At 39.2% G+C, this 13,471-nt stretch overlaps 1 protein-coding gene across 2 annotated transcripts in view; it reads right to left on the bottom strand.

Moving 5' to 3' along the window:
* Positions 1-1,653: 1,653 nt before the first annotated feature.
* Positions 1,654-13,471, bottom strand: part of tenm3 (teneurin transmembrane protein 3) — a 366,934-nt gene continuing 355,116 nt past the window's right edge. For both annotated transcript variants that reach the window (XM_052126900.1, XM_052126901.1), the window contains 6 exons: positions 12,172-12,347; positions 11,102-11,337; positions 10,060-10,356; positions 6,690-8,301; positions 6,448-6,578; positions 1,654-6,154 (listed from right to left, as the gene is read on the bottom strand). In XM_052126900.1, the coding sequence (XP_051982860.1) occupies positions 5,396-6,154; positions 6,448-6,578; positions 6,690-8,301; positions 10,060-10,356; positions 11,102-11,337; positions 12,172-12,347 (3,211 nt within the window). In that variant the 3' untranslated portion in view covers positions 1,654-5,395. The remainder of the gene's footprint in view (positions 6,155-6,447; positions 6,579-6,689; positions 8,302-10,059; positions 10,357-11,101; positions 11,338-12,171; positions 12,348-13,471) is intronic.

Genomic DNA, 13,471 nt, shown 5'->3' on the forward strand with positions numbered 1-13,471 from the left:
TCTTATTTTGTTTTAGGTGATTCATAGTCTTCATTCATATTGCTACCTACTGAGCAGGGAGAATTTATAGCAAAAATGTTCTTAAATATTGATCTGTTTCTCACCCACACCTACAGTATCATATCACTTGCGAAGATATTAATTTAACCACTGGAGTCTTACGGATGACTTTTATGCTGCCTTTTTGTGCTTTTTTGACCTTCAAAGTTCTGGTTCACTTGCATTGTATGGACCTACAGAGCTGAAATATTCTTCTAAAGTCTTTGTTTGTATTTTGCAGAAAAAAAGAAAGTCATACACATCTGGCATGGCATGCGGGTGAGTTAATGAGGAGAGAATTTCCATTTTTGGGTGAACTATCCCTTTAAGGCAAATTACCCATTTTGTTCTGTCCTGATCTTTAACATATCTATATAACCACATTCTCAAATGTGATCACCTGTGGCATATTAGTTCTTTCTATCAGACACTCAAAGGAATTAGTTGGAATTATAGTTATGGTTGCTGGGAAGATATAATAGAGGCCCAGTGTTGAGCAGTAGAACCAGAGCAAACAGGCACCACAGTATCCGTAAGGCATCTGATCTCCACAACACATGGCCTTGATCAGCTCTTCTAGCCATATCATAAATGTAAATCAAAAGAGATGTCCTCATCCTAACGAATATGTGACAGAATTGTCTGGAAAAAGCATTACAACCTGTCAAGTCCTTTCACGAGCCTTCCTATTTCCCCTAAGTGTACTTTAAGTCTGCTGTTGGGCAGCTGCTGGAAACACAAGAAAATTGGGGATGTGAGGCCTCTTAGACAGTACATCATGCCATTGTGAGCCTCAAACACTGTCATGGAAGCAAACCTGGCCTTCAAGTGCTCTTGAAACAGCAGAGGCAGCAAAGTGATTTCTGTGCAGTAAGGAATGGTACATTGCCCATAAAAACAGAGACCATCTACTGGCCCAAGCCCCTTAAGCTCTCCGCTGCATAAAAATGAAGTCTCACTGTAGGGCAATTTTTGCACAGAGAAGGTTTTGTCTGAAGCAGCAGCTGATGAATGGCCAGCACAGGAATGAGGGACACATGTTGCTGTGGTGAAGATGGGGAAGGACTGTTAGAGCATTGATGGCTGGAGTTTGATTGTCAGGTATACTTGATTAGTCATCGTAGATTATCAGACTTATTAATCTTCAGCCTCGGTTTAAAGGCCGCTTCAGTGGAATGATGTGAAACAAAACATACACACATAGGTACAAATGCACGCTTTTGATGATCGAAGGCCACAGGAAAATATGGATATGCTGTGAACATTTAAATGTTAATTGTAGTTGCATCCAAAGTGTAATTATATCAAAACTGCTCATTTTTTCACCAAATCAGAAGCATATGGGTGTGATAATAATTATAATTATTACAGTCGCAACTCTGTCACATACAAACAGTGCTGATTTGTGTGTGTTATAAATCAAGTCGGCACAGTGTGTGTGACAAGTTGTACGTATTGAATAATATATATTTAAATTAAAACATACATTTCTATTTTATCTGTCATTTTTTGCCTTGTGTAAATTTAGGTATTGATTTTTTTATTTAGTAATGTATATTACATTACTATGTGGTTATTTGTGGAATGGACTAATAAATACACAACCCCTTTGAGTATTACATTTTATTTTTATGATTGATCTCTGTGGAGCATTAAACATGTTGTAGATAAAAGGTAATGAATCCAGCAGTGACCTAGTTTAGATTACATCAAAATTGCACTTTAATTGCACTCTAAACAGATGTGTCTATCAAATGAAAACTATGAGTCTTTTTTGAGATGCTGCGTAGCTATAAAACAATACAAAAGCAAGAAGAGAAAGTAAAAACATCATTACAACATCCTCTAAATCCTTATTACAAATGAGAGACTGCAAGATAAGTTATTGAATTTACAGGCAAATCACTTCAGTTTGTAGTACTCGTTCGGAACAAGTATGTAAAACGCAGATAATTCAAAATACAGAAACTGGAGAGGCTGTCCAAAAACAATTGTAAATTAATAAAAAAGAAAAAAAAATTACACACAGCATTTTCATATTTTCAGTAAACTGAAGACAAATTCAGTCCCATGATGCACACACGTTAGGCTAACCAAATCCCATATCAATTCAGATATGAGACAACGTTAATATTAAGTAACTGTGAAACTTGTGATAACAATGGCATTTATTAGAAACGTTTAAATTAAATACTTATGATTTTTCTGTACAGGTATCTTTCCTTTAGGAAAAATAACCAGTTTTTACAATCTCCCTCAGATTGGACCAGAGACATGATGACTGCAATAATGCATAATGTATAGGCATCATCTTAAACATGTACATCATAGTGCAAAGAAATACCAAAAAACACATACATATTGGCACTAATAAGCTGTAAGAAAAAAAAAGTGATTTTCCATTGATTTATTGGGTTTACACTGTATATGCATGCAATCAATGGCAAGCATATCAGGCATTTTCTGTTCTCACTTCCCCTCACACAGACACTTAGTATTTATTCACTGATATTCTGCTTCAGTTATGTATCCCCAAAATCTGCTTTTGATGAGCTAGTTCTGGATTTTAATGAGAATACTTCAAATATGTTGACTGAAACAAATATTGAAAATTGAAACTTCTAACAATTAGTTTTATTTGGACTTAAGTTTCGTTGTAAACTGACTGAAGGGCTCCTGAGTAGAGAGGCCACTCCTTCAACAAACAACACCACTGTATCGCAAAGTGACTGGGAGAGTCTATGTAGACTTTTTAGGGCAAACTATTTGTTGTTAACATTGCAGTGGTTACAGTTCTCATTCATGTTGTTAATAGTGTTTAGAATGAATTGCTCATCTTAGTCTAAGATTTCATATTTAAGTGCTAGTTCACCCAAAAATGAAAATTCTGTTGTAATAAACTCATTTTTTTTTTCTTCTTCCTCGGAACACAAAAGATGTTTGGCAGACTGTGAGCCTCAGGCATCATTCACTTTTATTGTATGGAAAAATGATGCAATGAAAGTAAATAGTGACTGAGGCTAACATTCTGCCTAACATCTTCTTTTGTGCTCCGAAGAAGAAATAAAGTGGAACAATATGAGGGTGAGTAAATTCTAGACAGCATTTTCAATGTTGAACTATAACTTTAAGGAACAGTTTTGAAGAAGGAAGTTAACCCTAACAGTGAGCTTAGACTCTCGCAGATCAGTCAATAATACCAGAGAATCCCATACAGATTTCTGGAAAACACTCACAGCTCTGAAACATCGCCTTCAGACCTCCATTTACACACAAATAGAAAAATAAGCCCCGCCATACAATTACTTGATTGATTAAAAAACTTGTCATAGGAAAACAACAAACAAAAATGGAAACAATATTTTCTCATTCATTAGTCTGAACAATTTATTTTATACAATCTTTAAAAAGCCTTTACAAAACAGTATCTGAAGGAGGAGGCAGTCCATCTAGGCATACAAATTAAGATTTGTTTTTTTCTGTCGGGGTGACACACTGATCACACACTGCTGCTCTCAGACGAATACATTGGCTGTCAAATATTACAAAGTAAAATAAATCCTAAAGCATTTTCCTTCACATGGGTCATGAGGGAATTCTCTTTCTGTTCATTGATTTTTTGCAAGTTTGTGTTCAAACTTAGAAGTCATCTGTTACTTCTTCATCAATTATCTGTCAATTTTTCATATTTCCTTGCAAACTTCTAACCAAGCTATTTCAGTTACATAAATTTGGCCTATTGCAAAACACAGTTTTTATTTCTGGCATCGTAACATGATCATAGGGCAATATCTATGCCCACTGGAACAGCCTCTCTGCTGCTCTGTCTATGACCCTTTTGATTCAAGAGAGTTTGAACTTTGTCTTCCTGTCAAGTGTGAGTTTAGAGTCATGGTTAAAATGCAGGGATACAAATTCCAGTCAGAGACATCTCCTTGGGAGTTTTCTTTTTCTGTGCTACCAGTAGCAGCAAACATTAATGCTAGTTTGATATGTCCTTCATCTAAAACATTACAAAGAGCAGAAACTTTTTGAAGAAACTGTTATATCTCTGGATATAAAGTGAAGCTAAAGCTTGAAACTCTAAAAGACAGAACAATACCATTACCATGACATTACTGTAAAGAAACAATTTAGTTTACTTTATTTCTGGTAAATTACTAAACCCAGTGTTCAGTAACTGGGTTTAGTAATTACTCAACCAACAACTTGCAAACAGCTACTCTAAACCTAATGTTGATTACAGAGGCTTAAAGCCATGAAACCACTGAACATGTATTAAGACATATTAAGACATTAGGCGAAATAGAAAAAAAATGGCAACAATCAGTTTCAGAAGATGGAAAGAGAAGAAAAACAATGTTGAAGATTCAATGACACAGTACAGCTGATTTTATTTCAATTAGCATTACCATAAATTTTGATAAGATAAAATATTAAAATTCATGAGTATAAACAGTAATGCATGACAAGACAAAAAAGTCTCAATATTTGTAATATTTTATTTTTATGTAAAACACTGTACATAAATTACTTTCTTGGCGCCTAATGTTGTTGTACTGTTGTTGTACGGATATGTGGAACGTTTATTTTTTTACTTTAAAAAATCCATAAAGATATTCTAACATCTCTTGTCAAAAGACCGGTCAGTTATGAGATAGATATATATATATTTATATATATTTTTCAGTCCGTTTTTACTCTATTCACCACTTCAGGAATGAGATTGTAGTCAGATTTGATTATATGAACCACAACTGTGTCCATTAAGAAATAAAAGAAGGAGAGAAAGCCTCAACTAGCTCACATTCAGAAACCTCAGTCTTTCCTAGTCGACAAAACATTTCACTGAGAGCAAGGACCCTTTTATGAGTATGCCCGAGACAGTATAAACCACTGAATTACAGTCACTGCCTTACCAAAAAGGCATTATATTTGTTTATCAGGGTGTAGTGGTTTCTGCATGTAAACACATTTGTCTTTTTTTCTGTTTTATCATTGTCCAAGTCACCTTTAAGGTTTACATATAAAAGAAGGAAAAGAAGAAAAACACAAATCATAACTGAGTTTTTTTTTCTTGGATGCTCTCTTCAAGAAAGCCCATTCACCATTCAATGCAATAGTGTGGACCAACGTGTAGGACGGGGGTGTGGTTCATTCTATGAGAGGAAGTGCCTCAGTTTTTCCTGTATAATTGCTGTATGTGTGGCACTTAGGCACAGCTCCTCATTTCTCTATCCTAAACCCCTTCCATTTAGTCTCTGGGCTGGGAGGTCTGGTACTGTGTACAATGAGAGGAGGAACTTGAGGAGCAGAGGGGCAGAAGTCCAATGGGCAGTCTGTGCTGTGCAGACTGTTACCTCTTCCCAATCTCGCTCTGCCTCAGGAATTGGATATTATTGGCACTGTCGGCCAGTTCAGGGTACTGCTCCACTGAGAGTACATAGTAGCCATCATAACCCAGCACCTTTCCAGAGCTGAGCAACTGCCTCTTCTCCCCCTCTGTCCAAAGACGCACCCCTTCCTCCCCATCACGTACACGCTGTTGCTCTCGTGCCCAAGCACTAGACAATGCTCTCTGGCGAGCCTGCTCCAGGACCCGTGCCTTCTCTTCATCCAGTGTCATGCCGTAGCGCACATGCAGAGCCAATGCTCCATACTGCAACTCCACATCTGCAAAGCGGCGTGTGCGCCCATTGACCACAGTTGTGGATTGTGAAACCGTTACATTGACACCATTCTCTAGGCTCTTGCGGCCGCTGGTAAGTCGCAGTGCACCCAGGTCGCTCTCTGGCAAGCTGGTCTTTATGAAGTAGTGAGTGTCGTGGCCTTCAACTGTGAAGTGTAGATCTTCCAGATAGAAGGCATTGTTTAGCACGGTGGCCACTTTAATGCAGTCTTCATTCGCGATGTTCAGTGCGTTGGTGGCCACCTGGCCCTTACTAGTAATGGCAAGCATCACACCTTTACCAATGAGGGATTTGACTGTGGCAAACCACAACCAAGGTTTTTCTCGGCTAGAGCATCGTCGGCTCAACTGGATCTCCGGCATCCTCTCGAAGGATAGGAAAGCCTTGGCCTGCCGCATAACCTCCTGCTGGACCCCTGAGATGGACTACAGAGAACAGAAAAAGACACACTAGTGGTGGCTGCATGTACTGACATTCTTTTTTTTTGTTTTTTTTCAGCAAATAAAGTGAAATAGTTTATCAACACTGAGCCTCAACGAAGCTGAAACTAATCAATAAACACATTTACATAGGAGTGGAAAGAGTGGAATTTTGTTTATATCTTTAAAACTGTAGTGGTGGTAGTAGTAGTTTTAGAAAAATCCCACCACATAGCTATTGTTAGTCACAGAACGCTTAAAATATTTAGGAGAAATAAATAGGGAGCTAGACAGCTTACTGGTAGATCATCCCAAAGTTGACTCTTCCTCATTTCCAGTGAGGGCTGGGTGAGGTCAAACTTGGGGATGGGAAACCCTGGGATGACATTGTGCAGGTGGAAGCCAAATGTCACCAGCCAGATGTTGACATCTATGGATGAAAGAAGAGTCATTGTTAAAAAAGACAATTCAGGGGCTGCTAAATTCAGATTTGGATATTTACAATAATATGCCAGAGGACCCTCAAGAAGTAGAATCTCACCTGTGACATACTCCTTGACCTCATGCACCTTGCTGATGGGATTGTTATTGCGGAACATATACAAGTTAAAGGGAGCTGGGTCCTTGCCCACCCTGGTCCAGGTGCTAATATCTGGGGTGGTCCAACGGCCAGCTTGAATGTCATAATCTCGCTCTCCGAAGTGCAACAGTCTTGTTAAAGGGTCATACAAACCACCATGGAATCCAATAACTAACTGAAAGTCTGGGTTGGAGTCAAAGTAGATTTCTCCATAAGCAGTATATTGTACCTGCTTGAGGAGCAGCCCATTGCTGCTGAAGACAGCGAGTGGTGTTCCTGTATTGTCGCAAGCAATGTAAAACTCTTCACCACTGCTTATCTCCATAGCAAACAGATGGCCTTGGAGGTCATAGTACAACGAGGTGATCTCTGAGCTGGAATGGTTATACACGTGGGTGATGCGTGTAGGGTAGTTGAGATCAGCATAGAAGAACTGAAGGTGCTGGCCCAGAGTATTTCGCGAGGCAAGGCGTCTTCCTAGCCCATCATATCGGTACAGGATAGTCCAGCTACTGGCTTTGCTGTGTACCCGAACCAGGAGGCCCTTAGAGTTATACTCAAAGATTTCTGCACCCCTTTGGCGCAGAAAGCCATCTTCATCCATGCGGTACTGCACATCACCCAGTCGCGTGATGCGGTCCCGAAGGTCATAACGGAGGGGTGTGAGTCGAGCACTGTTACCGGGGTTCAACAAGTGTAGGTTTCCATTCAAGTCATAATTGTACCGCCACATCATTTTCTCATTAAGGTAGACAGTCTGCAGCTGCCCATCAACATCGTACTCATAGCCATATTTGGTGGTGTTAGCAAAAGGGCCGATCTTTATTTCCCTTTTGGTGACACGGCCCATGTTGTCATACTGGATTGTTATCCAGTACATGAGGGAGCGAAAGATCTCATACTGGATCTCCTTGATGCGACCATGGACATCGAAGTGCTTCGTATAGGTCATGACAGCTGTGGAGATGATCTGGTTAATGTCATAATAAATGACTCCAAACTTGCCAAACTGCTCTACCTTGCCGGAAATGTCATCAAACTGATAGAGGTCAATTGGAAGTGGAGTTTCATTGATAACTCCCTGCATGCTGGTGACTCGGAAACTGTTGTCATAGGTATAGTCAAAGCGTGCATTTACCATGCCATCCTCACTAAAGCGGAATATCTGTCGGTCCACTAGTGGGCCTATTTGTCGATATCTGATTGAACAAATGAAGCCCTCACTCTGTAGGTTGACAGTTTTGAGCACACCCGCTGTCTCATCATAGGTGAAGCTAACCCGTGTGCTGTCGTAGAGGATCTCGGACAGCTTGTTCTGTCTGCGGTACTTATAGAGGACACGCCGGCCAGTGCCCAAGTGCGCCACCCGCAAGAGCTGGCCATCCTCACTGTAGTCTACCGTTACAGAGGCATTACTTTCGGGTGGATTGTAGATGTTGCGATAGTAACCAACAGAGCGGATGGTTTGCATGGTGTGGCGGGCCACGCTTGGCATAGTGATGGCAGAGAGTCGATCCTGGAGATCATAATCAAAGATGTACTGCCGCTGACTGTGTAAAAGAAGCACCATGGACTGGAAATTGAAAGAAGAGATGAGAAATTAATGTAAACAAAAAAACTTTCATGATTTTCTGAAATGCTTTTAAAATGTACATGGTGTGTAAACGAGAAGAAGTATTAAGGTTCCATTTAGTGATTCATTCTTTGATAATTATGTTCTCCATGACCCTCAAGTTTTTAATTCAGGTTTGATGATGTAAAATGGTCTGCAATTACGGGCCTTAGCCTCATGATGTGGCTGTACTTATCTCATACAGTGGGGTAAAAACCGCAGTCACTTAATAAAACAGCAGGTAACCTGCTTTGCATATTGAGGAAGCATACTTGAAAAAAGAAAAAAGGATTTTAAAATGCATCTGTATTCTAAGCTTGAAACTTGAGTTAAACAAACTAGTCAGCAAGTTGTTATGAATGATCGAGGCTTTATGTTTATTCTTGGCCTGTTTTAGGTTTTCTTGGACAATGTGAGAAGCAAAGGACGGTGAAGCAAGGGATGATAAATACGTTTCACACCATGGCGCTTAACAGATATCCCTTGGGCCCTGCTGCGTTCAATGGATCTGAGACTGTGGAATTGAAAGCTACCAAAGTCACTCCACATACATTCATCTACATCTCCATGCCTGATAATAAAGCACAATGACTGGCGCCCACAGGGAGGTAGGCAGAATCTGAGGGCTGTTCTCCAAAGCCTCCCCATCTCTGAGGCTGCTACCTGTGAGAAGCCTTCACCTTGTCAACCATACTTGGACAGACATTACTCTAGATCCCCAGGCACTGTTGGTGGCATATGTTTCTCCTGTTGATATACTCTCACTGGTCACGCTACCTGCGGATGTGGCAGGCGACGGAAATGCAGACAAGCCATGCATATTTAATATAAACATTCTCACATAGGGGTATTTCTTTCCAAAAAATTGTTTTCATATGAGCGCTCTCTTGGCGGAATCTTTTATCTAACTGATAATCTGCAAAAACCAAAGTCCATAAAATAATTTTATATATCAATATTTACAAGGGTATATGCAGAATAACAGCAGACAATAAGGGTGTAATTCCTTGCAAGTATAAAGGGTTGTAGGTGTTTGTCTTTGTTTCTTGCCTTTATGGTATCATTAGGCTGGGCTCAAACACTGACTTCTCCCCGTGGTCTCCTTTTGAGACTGTAACTTTGTCTGTATGGGAGCTCACAAAGCCATTTCCCTCAAAAAACATCTACAACATTCCTCTTCGCTCCCATATGGTATTCCCCAGATTCTGAAGTCCATAAACCAGCCACAATTCAAAGGAAATTTCTAACCCCAGGATGACTAGGGCTCTTTATAGTGCAGGCATGTCGCTCAGTTTTCTTTGGACAAACAAACTTCATTGTTTTTAATGCTGACACAATGATGATGATGATGTGCTACTAGAGAGCCCATTACCTGGCATAACCATCACAAATCTTAGTTATAGTGGGGCATTGTGGTCACCTTGATCTTTAGGCCTAACAGATCTGCTTACAGCCAATCTGTCAGTGCCTCTCATAACCTTATATGAGTGAGACATTTGATAATCTTTGTTTTAGACTGGAGTATAGTATGTAGGCCTACGTGTTAAATTATGCTGACTTTGACACAAAGAATTCAGTACTTTGACTATTTAAATACCTGTGCAAAACTTTTTGACATTTGGAAATGTATAAAAAAACAATATTTTTTATAAAAAGTAAATCAGCATATCTTCTGGTATAAGAGGCCTAGAAATGATTGGGAAAATCCACAATTCTCACCTTGTCCAGATAAGTGTAACTCCAAGTTTTGCCGTCGGCAAAAGTTCTGGAGACTACTCGTCCCTGGCTGTCATATTCTACCCTCTCAGTTGTGGGGCCCCTCTGGATGCTTGTGACCTGGCCAGTGCTGGAGTACGTGAGGTTGACAGACATCAGTTTACTGCTGGGCACCCACAGTGTAGGATGACCAGAGGCATCATACACAATCTTTAGGAGGAACTTTCGATGGTCATCATATACTTTCTCTGTCCGCAGCGTTCGGTCATAGTCTACAGAGAGCAGGTTTCTACCATTGACCTTTGTGAAAAGAAAAAATAATATTTATAGCTATCATTGCTAACAACAGGCTTGACATTTTTCTGTAGAGTTGATTAACCGATCTTCAGTTACATTTATCACTTTAAGAACTTAAGGACATGTTGATCACTAAAACATTTTACATCTCATTGCTATTCCTCTTCATATTTACTTGGGAGCATTTGTCATCAAAAGTGCTCTGTTCTATAGTTTGACATTCTCAAGCTTTGAAATTTTGGAACAGTTTCCCATATAAGAGACTGGATCACTTTCCCGGGGCTCTGAGATGACCTGCTTCTCTTATGGCACCAATGAAAAAGGAGAAAGAAGAACAGAGGTCTCTATAATGATGCAATTGCTGTTTATAGCAAAGAAAAATATTTAGAAAAAGTCTGATTCACTGAAAGAAGCCTTATCCAAAGAAAGGCTGGATACAAAAGACCATCCATTCTCTAATCTGTGTGAGAGTGATGTCAGAATGAGTTCTGGTTTAAAAAGCAATATGGTATGAGGGTTAGGACAGATAACATCAATGATGAAACTCCTACTTTTTATGTATGCAGAAATACTAATAAAAAATTTAAATCCCTATAATGTAAAGCTCTCAAATAATGCATAAAAAAAATATTATAGTGACAGTTGTAATGTATTATTCTGACTATACTAATATATATTTCTCTCGACAAAGTCTAGGCAGTGGGAGTCTGTGAGAGGCAAAAAGCTCTAAAAAAATCGTATTACATACCCTGAGTTTCCTGCCGAACACTGAAATTTTCCCCCCGTTTTGCTCTTTTCTAAAGCGCCACTCCACCAGGTTCTGTCCATTCTCTCCAGGCAGCGTCATGTTTCTTCTGGCTACAGTCGGGTTGGATGCACCAGCAAGAATATGAGGCTCGGTCTGGAAGTGTGAGTCCATTCCATTGGCATAGATGACCCTCATAGAGTTATCATAGCCCACCTGGTAGCTGTTTCTTAGTTGATCTATGGTGAGGGAAAGAGCAAGAGAGAGAAAAGAGGGGAACATGGGGATTATGTTAAGATAGCACTAACTCAGAGTGGCAACATCACCATCTTGACTGTTTTTTATTCTCAAATGAATTGAGGTTAGAAAGGGATTTATAAAGTAAAACTCAAAGAACTTTTGTTGGGTTTTGTCATGATTCCTTTGTAAAACTTTTAAATGCATTGTATTCTTAAAGGGATAGTAAGAGTGATGTAAAAAGCAAAAATTGTGTGACTTACTTTCTTCCATGGAACACAAAAGAAAATGTTAGGCAGAATGTTAGGGACTGACAGACTTAGTCACCATTAACTTTCATTTTATTAAAAAAATTAAATAAAATAAATAAATGAAATGGTGATGTGTTCCATAGAAAAAACAAAGTTGTGCAGTTTGGAACACCATGGGGTTGAGTAAATGATGAAATAATATAAATTCTTGGGTGAACTGTCCCTTTTTAGAATCTTTGCACATTCACATCTAGTCACCCCATTCTTGCTCTTTACCTCACCCTTTAAATTGTTGCTATGTAAATGTATTATTTCAGAGACCAGCTATCCAGTCCTTTTCATTTGCTTCTGTGCTATGATTATTGTGAAACTATAAATCCCCATCTGACTTTTTTTTAGCTGTAATTAAAGACAGAGTAATAAGTATTTGGTCATTACTATTGATTTAACAAATGAGTTTCAGCTTGATAAGCAATGTGGAACATTGCCAAGGCTTAAAGCAACAGGTCAGTTTATGGAGCAATCAGGGGTCAGGGTTGTGTAATCTGATATTACAGTAAAGACTCGGTGTAACCCAGTATGCACCTTGAACTAATGTGTAAAAGGAGTCAATGGAAGAGAGATTGGTTGTGATGCTGACATCATCGTCTCGTCCTGAGGTCTCAATGTCCACTGTTAGGGCTCTGTCCATCTCTCCAATCAGACTGGTGATAACCCCCGTGGGGAAGGTCACGTTTGTCAGACGTCCCTCACTGTCATAGCTGGAAACCAAAAATGCCATTAGAGCACATTCATGGAATTGAACCTTACTGATGTGCTGTCAGTACTTCCCATGTTGGCATGGCAGTTAAGTCTAAGATATAATGTAAGGTTTAGAGTCAGTCTTGTATGTCTTCTGAGTGAGGTCAAATGGACAACTTGATTTGTGAATACAAGTGAAGAAAAATGTGGCATAAAAAAAACTTGAAAAGGCTATTTCTTTCCTGTGTGATTTGCTTTTTGACAAAAGAAGAATGACATTTTCTGTCTAAAATGTAGATTAATCCTCACCCAGAAACAATAAAATCAGCCCTTCATATGACACTACTCATTGTATTCTCAATCATTAAGGCCTGTTAATGCCTGCAAAGCTTTGTGGCTATGGCAAAGTAGGTGCACAGACACTGTGTTCAACATGTTGGCCAGAAGTACCTACCCTAGACTGGCATTATGCAAAACCTTTCAGTAAACCACTTGTCAGAAAATGTCATTCAAATACATTTAGCATTTTCATCATGCTCTAAATAGCATGTGGTGAAATAAAATGGTAGGTTTGGTAACTACAGGCTGTGCTTTTGCTGAAGGAGAAGATTTAGAGAAGCATTAAACCCTAGAGCTGGACTATGGTCTTATAGTCAGTATACACAGTAGCTTCAGATAGTTTGGACACACACACACACACATCGATCAGCCACAAGCGGCAGTTCTGCAGACAGAAATGCCTTGTTGATGAGAGAGGTCAACAGAGAATGACCAGACTGGTTTGAACTGAGTCTAAGGTAACTCAGATAACCATTCTGTACAATTATGGTGATAAAAACAGCATCTCAGTATGCTATTCTGAGATACGGGTTGGCACTGTTTAGGCGGCACGAGGGGGACCTACACAATATTAGGCAGGTGGTTTTAATGTTGTGGCTGATCTGTGTGTGTGTGTGTGTGTGTGTGTGTGTGTGTGTATATATATATATATATATATATATATATATATATATATATATTTATATATATACACACACAGTATTTGTGATAGATATGTGATTAGAACTGACTTCACTTTTCTTAGCAACTTTTTCTAACTTAATTTTAAAACAAGTCAAAGTAATTTATGATAGTAAGTTCACAC

Source organism: Xyrauchen texanus, chromosome 5 (genome assembly GCF_025860055.1).
Source record: "Xyrauchen texanus isolate HMW12.3.18 chromosome 5, RBS_HiC_50CHRs, whole genome shotgun sequence".
Classification (NCBI taxonomy): domain Eukaryota; kingdom Metazoa; phylum Chordata; class Actinopteri; order Cypriniformes; family Catostomidae; genus Xyrauchen; species Xyrauchen texanus.